We start from the raw sequence: 19,476 nt of genomic DNA, 5'->3' as shown, positions 1-19,476 counted from the left end.
CACAGCTCCGGCCGCTCCGCTTCCTGTCGATATGCAGACTCGTCACCGTCCTTGATGAGGCCGATGACAGTGGTGTCATCTGCAAACTTCAGGAGTTTGACAGCCGGGTGCGTTGAGGTGCAGTCGTTCGGAGAGAGAAGAGCAGCGGAGAGAGGACACAACCTTGGGGCGCCCCAGTGCTGATGCTGCGTGTGGATGCGGTGGCCACCCCCAGCCTCACCTGCTGTATCCTGCCCGTCAGGAAGCTGTAAATCCACTGGCAGATGGCAGGTGAGACGCTGAGCTGGAGAATCTTGGCGGAAAGGAGTTCAGGGATGATGGTGTTGAACGCTGAGCTTAAGTCCATGAAAGCGTCCTTTTCAAATCTGCAGTAGAAGGTATTCAAGTCGTTGGCTAGTGTGCTATTGTTCTTAGCTTGGGGGGATCATCGCTTGTAATTTGTCAGCGATTGGAATGCATGCTAGACTGATTTAGAGTGGTTAGCCCTAAACTGTTTTTCCAACTTTGCTGCATAGTTCCTCTTTGCAATGTTAATTTCTTTAGTCAGCTGGTTTCTAGCTCGATTTTTCAGGGCCCTGTCCCCGCTTTGATATGAGTCCTCCTTAGCTTGGCGAAGCTGCTTAAGTTTGGCAGTGAACCACGGCTTGTTGTTGTTGAATGTGCGAAATGACTTTGTTGGTACACACGCATCTTCACAGAAACTGATATAGGATGTGACAGTGTCCGTATATTCATCCAGGCTGCCAGCTGAATTTTCAAAGACACCAGTCTGTGCACAAAACAATGCTAGTGCCATCTTTAATAATCAATTGTTACAAACTGCTTACTATAAATTGAATAGTAGACATTGATCAAAGTAATTACCGTAACTGTAAATTGAATGTCACATCATCATTGTCCATAATTCAGGGCATGGACCTCCGTTTATTTAAAATACCTGTAAATAGTAGCTCAACAAGTTGACCTGATTGAGCAGAACCAATGTGATATTTTGATTCAGCACACCCAAATTGTCCTAATTCAATGAAAGAAAATCTTTGACAATACATTTGTTGTTGACCAGTTTAATAAAAATAAACTTTTCAAAGTGTATAGTTGGTGTCAAAGTGAAAGCAAAAGCGTCAGAGGGACACACTGAAGCTTTGTTTTGGTTCCCACAGGCCTCAGGAGATTAACGCCGCCGGCCCTGCCGGTCACCAGCCACCAAAACTTCAACTCTAATCCGCCAACACGGAGGACAGGGGTCCCCCGGCTCAGCCTTGTGGGGGCTTAGTGGCAGCTAGGTGGCACCAAAGGGACATCTTACTGCGGGTTCACTGGCAGGTTAGCGGCAGCTCGGAGGGCAGGAACGTGGAAGGTCACTGGTTTGCACGAGTTCAGTTTTGTGACAGGAAAGTGGCTGATAGGTGGCCAGATAGTGTCAGATAAGTGTCAGGGTTAGGATAAACCAGCGGCAGATTAGAGGCAGCTAGGCGGCTGACTGTGAAGGTTACTGTGGGTTAAGTTGCAGGTAACTGGCAGCTAGGTGACATGGACGTGGCAGGTACATAGGTGGTTATATGGATCCAGTGCCAGATTACTATGGGTTCACTGACAGCTAAGGTGTCAGATAAATGGCAATTTGGTGACCAGGGTGGAAGTCTTATGCATTGATTCGGTAGCAGGTGGCCAGGTATGTGTCAGGTTATTTTACGTCAGTGGCAGATTAGTGGCAGCTCGATGGCTGTCACTGACAGGTTTCTGTGGGTTTAGTGGCTGGCAGGTAGCAGAAAGGTGGCCAGATGCTGGCCCGTTGTGTGATTTTCAGTTGTAGGAAAAAGATTTGCAAAAGGTTGCAGCCAGGTGAGAGAAGGGTGCCCAGTGGATGGATGGGATGTACAGTAGGTGACAGATTAACGTGTGCGTGGGGGGGGGCTGGGGTGGGACGGTATAGATCCAATGCTGGTGGAGGGGTCAGTTAGTGGCAGATATGTGGCAGCTCGCATGTCAACTCATCAGATACTCGGCTAGCTGTTGCCATGACAACTATAATAAAAAGTAAAAAGTCACACCAACTCACATACACAGAGTTACCTGGTCAGAGCTTGGCGTCTCAGAAATGTCGTTCATGCTGCGACTCTGCGCATGATCTGCAAATGCGACACAAACACGCACACCCACTTTTAATTTGAAGGACAACAAAGAAAGCACTGAGACACACACACACACACGGACAAGGATTACATTCTCAAACACAAAGAACGTCAACCAAATTCCGCCATAATCCTTTTCACACGTTCAACAAAAGCTACATTAAAAATTTTAAAAATAACAAATTATTATTGATTTAGTTGCATGGATGTGTAATGTATCAAATAGATTTTTGATGATTTCAATATATAAATTATAAAAATATCTGAATTAAATGCCTAAAATATAAAAAATGAAATATTATTTCATGATATCAAAACAATAACAACGGCAAATAATATAATTTTAACATATCAACTCTATATACAAAAACAATAAGAAAATTTATTTTAATAGATCAAATATATTTACAAAATAACTGAATATTATTTTCTGTAAAGACATAGTTTACAAGAAACAAATGTATTATTTAAATACTTCAAACATAAAAAATAATTATTTGAAATATACAAACAAAAAACAAATGTTGCATTTTCTGTTATTATTGCTAAATCTAAGCAGACGAGTGAAAGAAGCAAAGCGCTAGTGTGTTAGCATTGGATGCTAAAGCTAAGGTCACTGACAGGAGTGCACGTGTGTGTGCATGTGTACGTGTGTGTATGTGTACGTATGTCCGTGACTCACGCAGGCGTCCCAGGCTGCCGGAGTGTCGCGTTCGCAGGTCATCGGTGGAGCGATGTAGGGCGGAGGCGGAGGTAGTGCTACAACTCAGGTTGGCCTGAGGACTACGGTCTGAGCGCACAGGAAGGTCCGGGGAGGGGGGGGGGCAAGCGACAGCATTTTAGAAGCCATAAAACGTTAGACACAAGCGCAAAGCGACGTTGGCGCACCACATGCGTACGTAGTGTCGCGTGCGTGTACGCATGTGCGTGTCGTGTTCTTACTGGCGGTTGCGGCGGACGACGACGACGACTTTCCGATGTCGGCCAGCGAGCGATGGATGGCCTTCTTGGTCTGATGGCGATGTCTACGCAGCAACACGAAGACGATCTTCTCCTTCACGTCCTCCGAGAACAAACCGTCCGCCATCTGACGCGCCACCATCTCTTCTGTCGACAGATGACATTGCTTGACATGTTCGCGCGACATGTTACACGTCACACGTGACGTAGGTCGTCGCATCACGTGACACATGACAATACATGTGACATGATCTGCCTCTCCACCATCTCATCTCTGTCGAGACACGTTACGTTACACAACATGTTGCGTGATGCGTTACAGGTATTCTCAGCTGTCAGCGTGCCACATGGCACATCATGATTTATCAAAGGTTGCAAGTTACCAGCTACATGTCATTTACATGTCACATGACACGTTAGATCACCTGCCGCGTATGACATCTCAACACGTCACGTCAAGTTACATGTTGCGTCACGTCACACCATGTCACAGGTGACCCGTTATGTTAAAAGTCACATTATACTGTGTGTTACATGTCATGTTACACACATCAAATATCACGTCACAAGTCGCATGTTAAAACTCACGTAACGCTCGATGCTCTGTCTTACTGGATGTCAGATGTCGCACGTCACATATACTTTATATCACCTTGTCATGGGTGTGTGTTCCGGTTTTTGTCTTCCCCCTGTTTCACACACACCTGCTCCTGAGAGCATCTTCACCACCTGTGCCTCGTTTAGCCTAATTCCCCCTTGCATTTAACCTCATGTCTCATTCTTTCTCATCGCCAGTTCGTTGTACCTTGTCGCCGCCTTCCAGCATTCCTTGTTTCCACGTCAAAGACTCCCAGTAAGACTAGACCCTGTTCCGATGATCGACCTTGCCTTTTTGCCTCATGTTTTTGGATACTGTTGCCTTTTTTTGGATTGCCTGCCTGTGTACCGACCTCTGCCCGTATATTAAACCTCTCTTTTTTTTAACTGTCCATTTGTTTTGGAGTCGTGCATTTTTGGGTCCTATCCTCTGTTCCGTTCATGACACACCTGACAAAAGCCACCTTACATGTTGGGGCACAAGTCACGTCACAAGTCCCATTTTCATCTGCAGGCCACGTGTCATGTCATGTGACACATCACACGTGTCGCATGTTAAAAGTTACGTCATTCACTATGTTACACGTCACCACAATCGTGTCACATGTTAAATGTTGAAAGTCACGTCATACTGTATGCTACATATTACACGTCATGACAGATATACTGTTTCAATGTGACATGTCACAGGTCGCATGTAACAAGTCACCAAAATCATGTTACATCTTAAGTCATATCTGTATTTTGCATGATTCACCTCATACGCAAATTACATTGCAAAAAGTCACTTTCCATGTTACAGGTTATGTTACACGTCACACGTCATAAGTTGTTAACGAGCGTGGTTGCATCAACTGCGTCATTGAGGGATGCATCTCACCGACAATCTGCGCGAGCGAGTAAGCCTCCAGGTCCAGAAGGATGTTTCCGGTCTGTAGACACGTGCGCAGCTCAAAAAGGCTGTGCAGCGTCAGCGTGGACACGTGAGGTTTGCTCCAGCGCTCGCCGCCCTCCTCCACCTTCTCCTCGAACTTCACCCACCTGCCGATCACAATCGACAGCAAACGTCAAGCGGTGCCCATCAGTCCCCGCGCCATCGCCATCGCCGCGACTCACCTGGCCGACTCCTTCCACTCGAGCTCTCCGCCCTCCTGCTGCAGGGTGTCCATCTCAGTGAAGATGGTCGGCGTGGGCCCCCCGTCGTCCTCCCCCAGGATGTGACGTAGACGCTCTGCCACCGGCGACACTGCAACGTGGCCGACATCAGACTCGCGTCAACGCTTTAACAAAACTATTGTCAGAAGTTAACAGCTAACAGAAGTTAAAGATGGGCAGAAGCTAACAGCTAACAGAGGAGGGTAGTAACGCGCTAAATTTACTCTGTTACATTTACTCAAGTAACATTTTGGATAAATTGTACTTGTCAGAGGCACGGTGGACGACTGGTTAGAGCGTCTGCCTCACAGTTCTGTGTGGAGTTTGCACGTTCTCCCCGTGCCTGCGTGGGTTTTCTCCGGGCAATCCGGTTTCCTCCCCCATCCCAAAAACATGCATGCTAGGTTCATTGACAACTTTAGATTGCCCGCAGGTGTGAATGTGAGTGCGAATTGTTGTTTGTTTCTATGTGCCCTGCGATTGGCTGGCAACCAGTTCAGGGTGTACCCCGCCTCCTGCCCGATGATAGCTGGGATGGGCTCTAGCACGCCCGCGACCCTTGTAAGGAGAAGTGGTTCAGAAAATGGATGGACGGATGTACTTGTCAGAGTCGTTTTAATGAAGCATACTTTTTACTTTTACTCGAGTTTATTTTAAGAAGAATCGGTACTTTTACATGCCGCTCGCTTTTACTTTTACAAAATCTACATGCCGCTCGCTACTTTTATTTATCGTTAACTGCGTGCGCGATCTAATTTTAGACTTTCGTTTTCGACTTCCGCGTCGGGCACCGTTTGTCCAATCCGCCGTGATTACCAGAGTGACGTTTGACTCAAGTTCACCGATTTTTTCCATTTTTTACCGCTTATCCGAGGTCGGGTCGCGGGGGAAGCAGCTTTAGCAGGGTAGCCCAGACTTCCCTCTCCCCACCCACCTCATCCAGCTCTTCCGGGGGTATCCCGAGGCGTTCGCAGGCCATCCGAGAGAAGTCTCTCCGGCGTGTCCTGGGTCGTCCCCGGGGTCTCCTCCCGGTGGGACGTGCCCGGAACACCTCACCGGGGAGGCGTCTGGGAGGCATCCGAATCAGATGCCCTGGCCACCTCATCTGGCTCCTCTCGATGTGGAGGAGCAGCGGCTCGACTCTGAAATCCTTCCGGATGACCGAGGTTCTCACTCTATCCTAAGGGAGAACCCGGACACCCTGCGGAGGAAACTCATTTCGGCCGCTCGTATCCGGGATCTTGTTCTTTCGGTCACGACCCACAGCTCGTGAGCATAGGTGAGGGTAGGAACGTAGATCGACCGGTAAATCGAGAGCTTCGCCTTTCGGCTTAGCTCCTTCTTTACCGCAACGGACCGATACAAAGTCCGCATCACTGTTGCAGAGACGTGTCAACCAGGACAGCGCCACAACAGCCAGAGCCTTTAGGAACTCCAGGCGAATCTCATCCACCCCCGGGGCCTTGCCACCGAGGAGCTTTTTAACGACCTCGGTGATCTCAACCCCAGAGATAGGAGAGCCCGCCTCAGAGAACCCAGACTCTGCTTCCTCATGGGAAGGCGTGTGAGTGGAATTGAGGAGGTCTTCGAAGCATTTTCCCTACCGACTCACAATGTCCCGAGACAAGGTCAGCAGCGCCCCATCCACACTATACACAGTGTTAATGGTGCACTGCTTCCCCCTCCTGATGATGGACCAGAATTTCCTCGAAGCCGTTCGGAAGTCTTTCTCCATGCCCTCACCGAACTCCTCCCATACCCGAGTTTTTGCTTCAGCGACCACCAAAGCTGCATTCCGCTTGGCCAGCTGGTACCCATCAGCTGCCTCAGGCCAAAAAGGCCCGATAGGACTACTTCTTCAGCTTGACGGCATCCCTCACCATTGGTATCCACCAACGGGTTCGGGGATTCCCACCACGACGGGCACCGACCACCTTACGGCCACAGCTCCGGTCGGCCGCCTCAGCAATGGAGGCGCGGAACACGGTCCGCTCGGACTCGATGTCCCTCGCCTCCCCCGGAACATGAGCAAAGTTCTGTCGGAGGTGGGAGTTGAAACTCCTCCTGACAGGGGATTCTGCCACACGTTCCCAGCAGACCCTCACAATACGTTTGGGCCTGCCACGTTGGACCGGCATCTTCCCTCACCATCGGAGCCAACTCACCACCAGGGGGTGATCAGTTGACAGTTCCGCCACTCTCTTCACCAGAGTGTCCAAGACATGCGGCCGCAAGTCCGATGACACGACCACAAAGTCGATCATCAAACTGCGACCTCAGGTGTCCTGGTGCCAAGTGCACGTGTGGACACCCTTATGCTTGAACATGGTGTTCAGAATCAGAATCAGAATCAGAATCATCTTTATTTGCCAAGTATGTCCAAAACACACAAGGAATTTGTCGTTTGTCGTTATGGACAATCCGTGATGAGCACAGAAGTCCAATAACAGAACAGCGCTCGGGTTCTGATCGGGGGGGCCGTTCCTCCCAATCACGCCCTTCCAGGTCTCACTGTCATTGCCCACGTGAGCATTGAAGTCCCCCAGCAGAACGATGGAGTCCCCAGCGGGAGCATTACTTGTGCAATCAGATTTTTTTGAAAAATTATTTTAATTGAACTTATTTACCGGGTAAACGAGCAGTTAAAACATAACATCTCTTTTGCAATGGCAACCTGGTCCAAATCAATCACATTCAAGTTTCCTTTCACCTCCCCTCTCAAAAAGATACAAAAATAAATCAGTTGAGTTGTACAAATTCTAGGTCACATTAATGTTGGAAAAAGTTTTATCTTGGTCAAAATTATTTTACAACACAAAAAGCTGGCATTTGAAAAGGGTTGTGTCGACTTTTAATATCCACTGCAGCCTTGTTCCTGGTTTTGTAATCTGCATGGTGAGCCTACAGTATAGTGCTGTTTAACAAGTAGAACACATAACTCTATTTTCATTTCTCTGAGCTGAATTTGCCTTCATTTGTTACTTTACAAAGATTTTATTTTATAAAATGTTATTTATTATGTTTTAGATTTAGTGATATTGTTCAGCAATATCCAAATTTTATTTAGTTATTTTTATTTTATTTTATGTTCACGCAATTATATTATTATGATGATGATGATTATTATTTAAAAAATAAACTTACTTGAGTACAATATTTGGCTACCCACCTCTGAAAATGAATGCAATTGCATTCCATTCGATTGTAATGCGCAATTGAATGGAAATCTCCATTTCCACTCAATTGCGCTTTGAGAGCGCCGACGAACAGAGGTTATTTTTGTCACTTTGCATTAGGAGCAGCTCTATAAGTTAATCACACTTGAACTAACCGACAGAACCCCAAACACTAGGCAAAGGACGGCTGTCTCAACTGCTTGTGTTGCGATAGAGTGACAGAAAGGGAAAGGATACCCCTCCCCCGTCAGACAGTTTCAGACAGCTCCCTTTCGAAGCTCCCTGCTCAGCCTGGAATTCACCTCAAAACGCTCTTCTTGGAACTGGAAAGCTCATGAACAAATGTATTTTATTTAGGCTGTTGCGTCACCACTTCCAAATATGGGATGGCCGCACCCCCGTTGCCGTCTTCGTTGCGCTTTGACGCGGGGGGGCTTTCACAATGAACAGCTGCAGTGTGAAAGGGCTTTAACAGTCGGTAATAAGACAACAACAACCCATCAAAGACGCTAACTGGCTGATCTTGTTCTTTCGGTCACGACCCACAGCTCGTGAGCATAGGTGAGGGTAGGAACGTAGATCGACCGGTAAATCGAGAGCTTCGCCTTTTGGCTTAGCTCCTTCTTTACCGCAACGGACCGATACAAAGTCCGCATCACTGTTGCAGAGATGTGTCAACCAGGACAGCCCCACAACAGCCAGAGCCTTTAGGAACTCCAGGCGAATCTCATCCACCCCCGGGGCCTTGCCACCGAGGAGCTTTTTAACGACCTCGGTGATCTCAACCCCAGAGAGGTTGCACTGGCTGCAGTACAGGTTTTATCCACAAGAGAGTGCTCTTCTTGTGGTTACGAGCAGCCTGCCTTTAACGAGCTGCTCTAATTAGTCTCAGTGGATCGATCTTCCTTGATTGGCCAGCCCGGAGGCACTTAGAGCCCACCTCCTGCACACGTGTCCATCACGTTGTCGCATAAAACAGCAATTAAAAAAAAACATGACCCTGTCTTTGATTCCAGCGGCAAAAATCAAGTGAATAAAACAAGAGGATATTATCAACATTGCACAATGTTGACAGTTACAACAAACTGTTACATAAAAACTCCTTTTGCTGCCTGATGATTATAAATATCTAAGCTAAGCTAAATGCTAATGGCGACACGCGGCACCAATGAAGCAAAACATGAAATTCAGCAACAAGGAAGCTAATCACCGCAACTGTGTTGTCCAAACATTTAGAAGTAGCCGCTAACAATTTTGCACTAGCACGTTCTGCTAAGCTAATTAGCTGTAGCATGTCAATGTTAATAGACAGTAGCTGTGGAAGCTAATATTAACTTTGTAAGCATGCTCACTGACGCTCTGGAAAATTAAAAAAACAAGACATAAAAAAGTAAGATGTGACTACCCTAAAAATCTCAAATTATAATTTAATAAATAAATATACTGGGGGGAAAAACTAATAATAAAATAAATAGAAAATAAAAATACAGTGGACCCCCACATATTGGCGCTTTGGCATTGGATTAGCCTATTCACGGAGAAACTTATCCCCCGCTGTTCACGAAACCCCCACTTATTTGCTGTATTATTGTCCTGATCCCCTGCTTATATGGGTTTTACTTTAGGGTGGAAAAAATAAAAAAATAAATAAAAGCAGAATTGTTTTCCTTTATGGCAATTCGATTGAGCGTCAATTATTTGCGGCTTTTCACCATTTGCCGTCGGGCCCGGTCCCTATCCCACACCAACAGCGAGGTCCACTCTATAGATAAAATTAATAAACGAATAATTCTGACTTCTCTGAAAAAAACATCGACAAAAAAATACTGCTGTTGGTAAGCTGTGTCTTCGTCGTTCCTCTTCTTCCTCGTTCTCGTCGCTGTTACCTATGTGAGAGGCAGCGAGCGTCTTGCAGGAAGAAGCCATGACGGCGAGTTCGTCCAAAACCCCACGATGGTCTTTGGTCCGCTTTGTGGCGAATCGTCAGCTAAGCAACATGAGCGGGAACGAGGACGACGACGACAAAGACGTGGACACCTTTGATGTGTCAGTGCCGCTAACCTGCTAACCAACTAAAAAGTTAGCCGCTCAACAATATTGTTCAAGTGTCCCACAAAGAGCTTCAAGCTTTATTCAGGCGCCCGACACACACCGCAGAACTCTGGAGCACTCTCCTCCTCCTCCTGAATGTGTCCACGCACACGCTCAAGCACACACACACACCCACCCACACCCACGCACACGCACACACACAGCTTTAATCAGCTTAGAGCCAGAGAATTGAAGGCCTCCACATCCGGCGCCGCCCACCCCAGCCCCTGTGGCATTGCCCCCCCCACTCAGTCCGGGAATGTCCTGAGCTAGGCGCAGCTGGAGATTAGCCTTCCACACATGATGTTTATTAACTTGCCTGCTTAAAAAGTCCAGAAATTCTCCATTAGCGACCTCTGACCACACAATGTAAGCAGCCGGCGGAAAGAAGTTTCAGCACATGCCAACTTCCTAAGCGTTAACTTCAGAACGGAATTCCAGAACTTTCCAATCGGTTTCTGTTACAGTCCACCTGAGTGATTCGCAGGGTTTACGGATCAAGCCCCGACTGACAGCATGAAGAAAAGTTAGCCAAAATGGACCCCCCAAAAAATATTTCTAACGTTTTGTGGCTCACTGGTCACACATTCACCTATTCAGTAATGACCTCCATTTACAAGCTTAATTCTAATATTTGTTCAATAAAATCGTATTATTCATTATTGCAACAGTCTATTTGTTTCTCTTGGCTGCACTACCTCCAGGATGTGGATGTTAGATTTTTTTGTCCAATCAGATTTCAGCCTCTCTGTGTTGAGAGGTTGATGGGATCTTCACGGTCTTTAGTGCTTGAAATATGTCTATGCAGATTGTCAGTTATTCAGGTTGTCATGGAAATCCGCAAAGGTTGAGGGAAGGCAACTGGACTGTTCTTATTTGTTGAAGAAGTTTCACCTAAAATCCCAAATTTCAGTGGGGAGTCTCCCTATTTATGCCTCGGTGGTTGCGTTCCCTGGGGATGACCGACAACGCTTGAGGACAGAGTACAGAAAATCCCCACCACCGACGATGGAACACAGAAGGAGCAGAATCACATCAGAGAGGCTCTTACTAACTGGGTATCAAAGTGGGCCTTTGTCAAATCCACCAAGACTAGAGCTACTACACCCGAGGTGTAAAAGAAGCCATTTTTGGTCAACTATAAAAGCCGTCTCTGAACAGAAGAGGAGGTTTGAGGCATCGCCTGTCGCTTACATGGAAAAGGATGACGCGTTGTGACGACCCCTAACGGGACAAGCCGAAAGAAAAAGAAGATTGGATAAATATTGATTGTGATGATGGATATGGCACAGTTGCGTACTGTTGTACTGCATTTTGTAAAATAATATTAACGCCTGTGAATATTCTCATTCATTCAGGTCGTTTCATTCAATGGGTGGCAACTGGACTGTTCTGGTTGTCTTAGAAGACGTTTGGCCTGTCATCCAAGTGAGCAGGCTTCATCAGTTGGTGCAACAAGGCTTAGTTAGGACTCACTAACCTGAGTTGGTGTGGAAAAACTCAATTATTTACGCTCCAAGTTGGAGGTACACCCCAAAAACACATATGGTATAATTCTTTTGGAATGCAAAAAAGGGGAGTCGTTAGGCTGGCTGCTCGAGAGGCCATTGTCTGTCCACAAGAGTCGTCATTAATGGTCATTTTGTGCTAACTGTTGGAGGCAGAATTATCGAGTTTCTTAAGGCTTCTTTATACTCGTGCGGATGGCGACCGCCCTAACGTCACTGCAGCTGTCACTCGCGTAGTTTGCCTTTATACTCGAGCGCAACCCACGCCGCAGTTTTGAAAATGAACTGCAGTTCACTTCCAAGTTGGGGGTGTCACTACGGCTGGTATTGGCTAGGACACCGCAGGGTGGAGTTTCCTCTGCATTATTTTGGCCTTTTCCGGTAGCCGTTTTACTTTCTTTTCAGTAACAAGGAACAAAGCAACAACAATGGCGACCGTGGAACAGTGTCTGCTAGAACAAATGGACCTAGATGACCAGATGATAGAAGGCGGCGGCGTAGCTGGTATTTAGAACCAAGGGGCACGCTGAGTACGTCATCACAGCATGCAGAGGGGCCGCACGGGGCAATTCGTCGGTCACGTGATGCAATGCGAACGTTGTCGGCCGCGCAAGCACGGGAGTATCAAGAGGCCTTTAGGAATGGACGAAAGGACAGCGTTGCAAGTGGAGCTCCACCTTTGTTAAGCGATGGTCTTTCCACCTTCACGGAGATGACCTCTGCCACTCCTCTTTCAAACCATCTGTCTTTCCTGTCCACAATATGCACATTTTCGTTTGGGTTTCTGTTGGAGGTACGGGTAAACAGCTGAGTCTTGACCTGAGGAGTTTGCCCGTCTATGTTGTGCCATGCGTCAGCTCAGTGGTTGCTTGGTTTTCCCAATGTATGTATGTGTGCATTCCTCACTGCACTTGACCGCATACACCAGACTGCTTTTCTGTGTGTGTGCTGTGCGGTCTTTGGGCCGTACCAGGCTTTGTCTCAGCGTGTTACCAGGTCTGAAGTTTACCGGAATGTTGCGTTGGTTGAAAATCCTTCTTAGTTTCTTCGACAGGCCTGATACATACGGAATCAAAATATTGCTGCGTGTGTCACTTTTCTTTCTCATCCACCTTGCTCCTGTCCCTTCTGGAATTGGATGCACTTTTCACAAATGACCAGCTGGCGTAACCACAGGTTTGGAGAGCCTCCCTCACATGTCTGTGCTCGTTCTCTTTGGCCTGTGGACTAGTTGAAACGTTATCAGCTCTGTGTTGTAGGCTACGGATAATGCCCAATCTGTGTTCCAGAGGGTGGTGTGAGTCCAAAAGTAAGTATTGGTCAGTGGGTGTAGGTTTTCTGTAAATCCCATCATGGAGGCCCCTGTCGTCTCCATAACAGTCCAAAAAAGGCATCCTCATGTGTGAACTTGATGTTATTGTCCACTGAGTTCATGTGCTCGGTGAAATCTTGCACTTCTTGGTTTTCCATTTGAACCCATGTGTCATCCTCATATCTGTACCAATGACTTGGTGTTGTTCCCTTAAAGGTCAGATGACAAAGATGTTATGGGGTCAGTTAAAATTAATATTTGCATTGTTTCTATGTTATGTAATACATGTACGGAACTTCCAGCAAGTTTTCAACCATAGTTTAGCTACAAATTAGGTTTTTATGACGCATATTGAGTCCTTCCCGAACACACTCGAAGCTCAAGACATTGGGGTGTGGTTACTCTATCCAGTGCAAGGCCGACCAGAAGTGATGTTGCAATTGAGAAACACAGTGCGCTACACACTATACGCAATGGCAAGCAATGTGTTGGAATATGTGGAGGAGGAGGAGGATTTCGACGTACAGGAGCACCCAACTGAACCTGGCATCGTCAAAGCGTACATGTTGGCGCCTACCCGCGTGGACGCCTTGGTTACGCGCTCTCTAGTATTGTTTTTGTTTTTGTGTTTTTCGTTCGTCTTTGGAGACATTACGCGACTCACTGACACAAGGGGAGACTTGCTAAACATCAAGGAGTCTACTCCGGACTTTCTATCACCAACAAAGCCGCTCAGTTTTTTCCCCGAGTTACTCACCGGAGCAGCGACCGCGGTCTTTGGCGCATGGAGGCGAAGGTGGCGCCACAGAGGGAAGCTCCGCAAGAGAGGATACAGATTGCCGTTTCCGTTGATCCACCTCGCGAATCTACGCTCCCTACCCAACAAAATGGACGAGCTTCATCTTCTGATAAAGACTAATAAAGACTTTGGACGTTCCGCTGCCATGTGCTATACTGAGACTTGGCTTTGTGAGGCTGTACCCTAATGGGATATGGTTTTGCCGTTTAATTGTAAATAGCTAAAAAATGATATAATTACGCTAGTGGCTTGGTTTATGCTTGAACAATGGTGTTTTATTGCAATGGGGATGGAGTGAAAGTGAAGTGTGGGGGTGTGCTGCTTGGACGTTCCCGGTGGGGTGCATGTGGAGGTCACAGGAAACATTTGTCAGAAATAACCGTTGCTACAAAGCGTTGCTGCAAACAAAGGAGGAAGCGGCAACGGCCATCATTCTGCATAGCAATGATGACGTCAATGGACCCTGGACCAACCAGACGAAGACAACTACACACTTTCTTTTTGAAAAATTGTATAAGTCTGGGCCTAGGAACAGATAGTTTTGTTCTGTCTAAACCATCTCTGCTAAGGCTAATATAGGCGTAACTGCTTACCCAGAGCTCTGAAGTATGTATAGACTCCTCTGCCAGGAATAAATTGGTTGGCTTTTAAGACGTCGTTATACGTTACACGTTCTTTCACAAAAACAAACACGCTTGGAACCCTGAGAGTTAATAGGTGATTTTAAAAACACAGGTTCCTTTAACCCGATGGTGGCGTCATGCTTCCCGGCTTTCATTTTCACCGGGCAGACCGCGACATTGAATCATCGGGGAAAACAAAAGGCGGCGGGATATGCTTCTATATCAACGGAAAATGTTGTACGGACGTCACGGAGCTCAACACACACAGCAGCCGGGATTTAGAGTCGGTGTTTTTGAATGTTTTTCTACTTGCCTCGTGAGTTGTCATCATTCATACTTGCCGGTGTTTACATTCCGCCTCAAGCTAACACGAACGCTGCACTGCTAATGCTCGCGGCACAAGTAAACGAAATTGAAAAAAAAAAAAACACCCGGACTCACCCCTCATTATTCTCGGGGACTAACAAAGCTAAACTCAACCACAAACTCCCTAAATACAAGCAGCACATCGACTGTCCTATCAGGAAAAATTAAATTTTAGACCACGGCTATACTACGCTAAACAACACATATCGTGCCATACCTTGTGCAGCAATGGGCTCGTCTGATCACTGCTTAATTCACTTAACACCAACATACAGACAAAAACTCAAATGCGCGAAGCCTACAGTGAAAACAGTGAAAAAGTGGACCAATGAAGCAAAGATGGAACTTTAAAGCTGTTTAGACTGCACAGACTGGAGTGTCTTTGAAAATTCAGCTGGCAGCCTGGATGAATATACGGACACTGTCACATCCTATATCAGTTTCGGTGAAGATGTGTGTGTACCAACAAAGTCATTTCGTACATTCAATAACAACAAGCCATGGTTCACTGCCAAACTTAAGCAACTTTGCCAAGCTAAGGAGGACGCAAATCAAAGCGGGGACAGGGCCCTGTATAATCGCGCAAGAAACCAGCTGACTAAAGAAATTAACATTGCAAAGAGAAACTATGCAGCAAAGTTGGAAAAACAGTTTAACGCCAACGACTCTAAATCAGTCTGCCATGCATTACAATCGCTGACCAATTACAAGTGACGATCACCCCTAGCTGAGAACAATAGCACACTAGCCAACGACTTGAATACCTTCTACTGCAGATTTGAAAAGGACAGTTTCACACCCCACACCCATCCGGCCGCACCCCCGACCACAATCACACCTCTGACTTCTGCATTTACCATCCACAAACAGGATGTGAGACGCATCTTCAAACAACAAAAGATTAACAAAGCGGCAGACCCAGACCATGTTTCCCCATCCTGCCTCAAACTCTGCGCGGACCAGCTCGCTCCAGTCTTCACTCAGATCTTCAATAGATCTCTGGAACTGTGCAAAGTACCATCCTGTTTCAAACGCTCCACCATCATTCCAGTCCCCAAGAAACCTGCAATCCCGGGTCTAAATGACTACAGGCCTGTCGCCTTGACATCTGTGGTCATGAAGTTCTTTGAACGTCTCATGCTGGACCACCTCAAGAGCGTCACAGGTCCCCTGCTGTACCCCCTGCAGTTTGCCTACCGAGCGAACAGGTCTCCGGATGATGCAGTCAACATGGGACTGCACTTCATCCTAGAACACCTCGACAGTGCAGGGACCTACGCAAGGATCCTGTTCGTGGACTTCAGCTCAGCGTTCAACACCATCATCCGTGAACTCCTTTCATCCAAGCTTCTCCAACTCAGCCTCTCGCCTGCCATCTGCCAGTGGATTTAAAATCTGTCAGATTTTCTGACGGGCAGGATACAGCAGGTGAGGCTGGGAGAGACCACCTCATCCACACGCAGCATCAGCACTGGGACGCCCCAAGGTTGTGTCCTCTCGCCGCTGCTCTTCTCTCTCTACACGAACGACTGCACCTCAGCGTACCCGGCTGTCAAGCTCCTCATGTTTGCAGATGACACCACTGTCATCGGCCTCATCAAGGACGGTGACGAGTCTCCATATCGACAGGAAGTGGAGCGCCTGGAGCTGTGGTGCGGCCGACACAACCTGGAGCTGAACACACTCAAGACTAAGACTTCAGGAGACATCCTTCGCCACAGCTCACGTTGTCCTGCTGCCTTGTGTCAACCGTCGAGACCTTCAAGTTCCTGGGAATTACAGTCTCTCAGGACCTGAAGTGGGCGACCAACATTAACTCCGTCCTCAAAAAGGCCCAGCAGAGGATGTACTTCCTGCAGCTTCTGAGAAAGCACGGCCTGCCACCGGAGCTGCTGAGACAGTTCTACACAGCGGTCATCGAATCAGTCCTGTGTTCTTCCATCACAGTCTGGTTTGGTGATGATACAAAAAAGGACAAACTCCAACTGCAACGGACAATCAAAACTGCTGAAAGGATTGTCGGTACCCCCCTACCCACCATTGAGGACTTGCACGCTGCCAGAACTAAGACAAGAGCGTGCAAAATCCTCTCGGACCCTCCACATCCCGGTCACCAGCTCTTCCAGCTCCTTCGCTCAGGTAGGCGCTACAGATCAATGCAAACTTGAACTAGCAGACATTCCAACAGTTTCTTCCCTCCATCAACTTCTTAAACACCTAACCTACAATTCCATTACAACACGGTGGCAATTTTTTGACTTGAGTTCGTTGTCACATTTCTGTGGGGCCAATTATGTATTACTCGTGCACTCGCCATGCTGCACTATTTGCATATACTGGCCACTCATGCCAGAGTAGCATCTGCTCCATTTGCACACTGATTGAGGAGTATCTGCAACATTTGCACAATCAACATTGTCCCAGATTATCGCACTATTCGTCACTTTAAACCGCATACAATCCTTGAAGTCTCGGCGCCCTTTGCACAAAGCTCATTGCACCGGACTATTGCAATATTAGTCATACGAACTGCTCTAAGTGCTAGAGGACTCTGCATCTTTTGCACAATGGTCAAAAAAAATAAATGTATTACCAGATAACTACAAACCCTTTATTGCTCAGTGACTGTTTTTTGTCAATGTCTTTATGTCTCAAAAGTGTTCTCTGTCAATTGACTGTCTGTTGACGTACTAGAGCGGCTCCAAGTACAGGAGACAAATTCCTTGTCTGTTTTTTGGACATACTTGGCAAATAAAGATGATTCTGATTCTGAGATCTTCAATAGACCCTAACCCTAATCCTAACCACCTCGACAGCACGGGGACCTACGCGAGGATCCTGTTCGTGGTCTTCAGCTCAGCGTTCAACACCATCATCCCTGAACGCCTTTCCTCCAAGCTTCTCCAACTCAGCGTCTGCCATCTGCCAGTGGATTTAAAATCTGTCAGATTTTCTGACGGGCAGGATACAGCAGGTGAGGCTATGGAAAACCACCTCATCCACACGCAGAATCAGCAATGGGGCACCCCAAAGTTGTGTCCGCTCTGTGCTGCTTTTCTCTCTCTACACGAACGACTGCACCTCAACGCACCCGGCTGTCAAACTCCTGAAGTTTGCAGATGACACCACTGTCATCGGCCTTATCAAAGAAGGTGACGAGTCTGCATATCAGCAGGAAGTGGAGCGGCTGGAGCTGTGGTGCTGGAGTTGAACACGCTCAAGACTGTATAGATGATCATGGACTTCAGGAGGCATCCTTCGCCACAGCTGCGCCTCACGCTGTCCAGCTGCCTTGTGTCAACCTTCGAGACCTTCAAGTTCCTGGGAATTACAGTCTCTCAGGACCTGAAGTGGGCGATCAACATCAACTCCGTCATCAAAAACGCCCAGCCAGAGGATGGGCATAGAGGGGGTCCGGTTTGGTGGCCTCAGTATTGCATCTCTGCTTTTTGCGGATGATGTGGTTCTGTTGGCTTCATCAAGGCGTGACCTCCGGCTGGGATGAGAATCAGCACCTCCAAAATCTGAAACCATGGTCCTCATTCGGAAAAGGGTGGCATGCCCTCTCCGGGTCGGAGATGAGATCCTGCCCCAAGTGGAGGAGTTCAAGTATCTTGGGGTCTTGTTCACGAGTGAAGGAAGAATGGAACGGGAGATCGACAGGCAGATCGGTGCAGCGTCTGCAGTGATGCGGACTTTGTATCGGTCCGTTGTGGTAAAGAAGGAGCGAAAAGCGAAGCTCTCAATTTACCGGTCGATCTACGTTCCTACCCTCACCTATGGTCACGAGCTGTGGGTCGTGACCGAAAGAACAAGATCCCGGATACAAGCGGCCGAAATGAGTTTCCTTCGCAGGGTGTCTGGGCTCTCCCTTAGAGATAAGGTGAGAAGCTCGCTCATCCGGGAGGATCTCAGAGTAGAGCAGCTGCTCCTCCACATCGAGAGGAGCCAGATGAGGTGGCTGGGGGATCTGATTCAGATGCCTTCCGGACGCCGCCCTGGTGAGGTGTTCCGGGCACGTCCCACCGGGAGACCCAAGGGACGACCCAGGAGACGCTGGAGAGACTACGTCCTTCGGCTGGCCCGGGAACGCCTCGGGATCCCCCCGGAAGAGCTGGATGAAGTGGCTGGGGAGAGGGAAGTGTGGGTGTCCCTGCTAAAGCTACTGCCCCTGCGACCTGACCCGGATAAGCGGTAGAAAATGGATGGATGGACACAAAGTCTTTGCCGTGTGTCTGTTGGCTTGTCATATAGGCAAAAGTACAGACTACAGTACCAAATGCAGGGTCCACTACTTGTTTTAGTTTAGCTCTACAGAAAAACTGTCGAATAGGTGGGGGATTCGATTTACTCGATGGTATTTGGTAAATCTAACCCAACTTCATACGCGTGAAGTACAAAGGCCAAAGATGGCGGCTCACCCGAGGAGTCAATGCGGTCAAGAATCCGAGCGCAGTCGTCTGCGTCATCGCGTTCGTCGCTGTCCTGGTAGAATCCTCGGCGGGCGTGTTGGCAGGCGTGATGCTCATAGTGCGAGTGTCGAGCGGCGCGATCGGCCTCGTCATTCTGGCGGTTGGACGAGCGGCGGCGCCGTCCCTTCCGCCGGTGAGACGCCGGAACGCCGATGTACAGCGCCTCTATGTCTGCGCATGACACACACGACAGGAAGTGACGCTGGGTTTTCCCTCTTTTTCACAATCACCAACATACAAAGTTTGTACATAAAACATACAGATGTAACACATGCAACATACACA

General features: G+C 47.8%; 1 protein-coding gene across 8 annotated transcripts in view; it reads right to left on the bottom strand.

The window, feature by feature from the left end:
- The window catches only part of slc4a5b (solute carrier family 4 member 5b), a 61,726-nt gene that overhangs the window by 39,018 nt on the left and 3,232 nt on the right, over nt 1–19,476 (bottom strand). For 7 of the 8 annotated variants that reach the window (XM_061799870.1, XM_061799874.1, XM_061799872.1 and 4 more), the window contains exons 3-8: nt 19,141–19,362; nt 4,806–4,935; nt 4,570–4,730; nt 3,075–3,239; nt 2,815–2,922; nt 2,074–2,129 (exon numbers count right to left, since the gene is read on the bottom strand). In XM_061799870.1, the coding sequence (XP_061655854.1) occupies nt 2,074–2,129; nt 2,815–2,922; nt 3,075–3,239; nt 4,570–4,730; nt 4,806–4,935; nt 19,141–19,362 (842 nt within the window). Of the gene's footprint in view, nt 1–2,073; nt 2,130–2,814; nt 2,923–3,074; nt 3,240–4,569; nt 4,731–4,805; nt 4,936–9,906; nt 9,959–19,140; nt 19,363–19,476 lie in introns of those variants that run through there. The other variant, XM_061799877.1, reaches the window with a different exon arrangement.

The sequence above is a fragment of the Phyllopteryx taeniolatus genome, chromosome 15 (assembly GCF_024500385.1).
Source record: "Phyllopteryx taeniolatus isolate TA_2022b chromosome 15, UOR_Ptae_1.2, whole genome shotgun sequence".
Lineage (NCBI taxonomy): Eukaryota > Metazoa > Chordata > Actinopteri > Syngnathiformes > Syngnathidae > Phyllopteryx > Phyllopteryx taeniolatus.
This window is presented reverse-complemented; position numbering and strand designations above follow the sequence as displayed.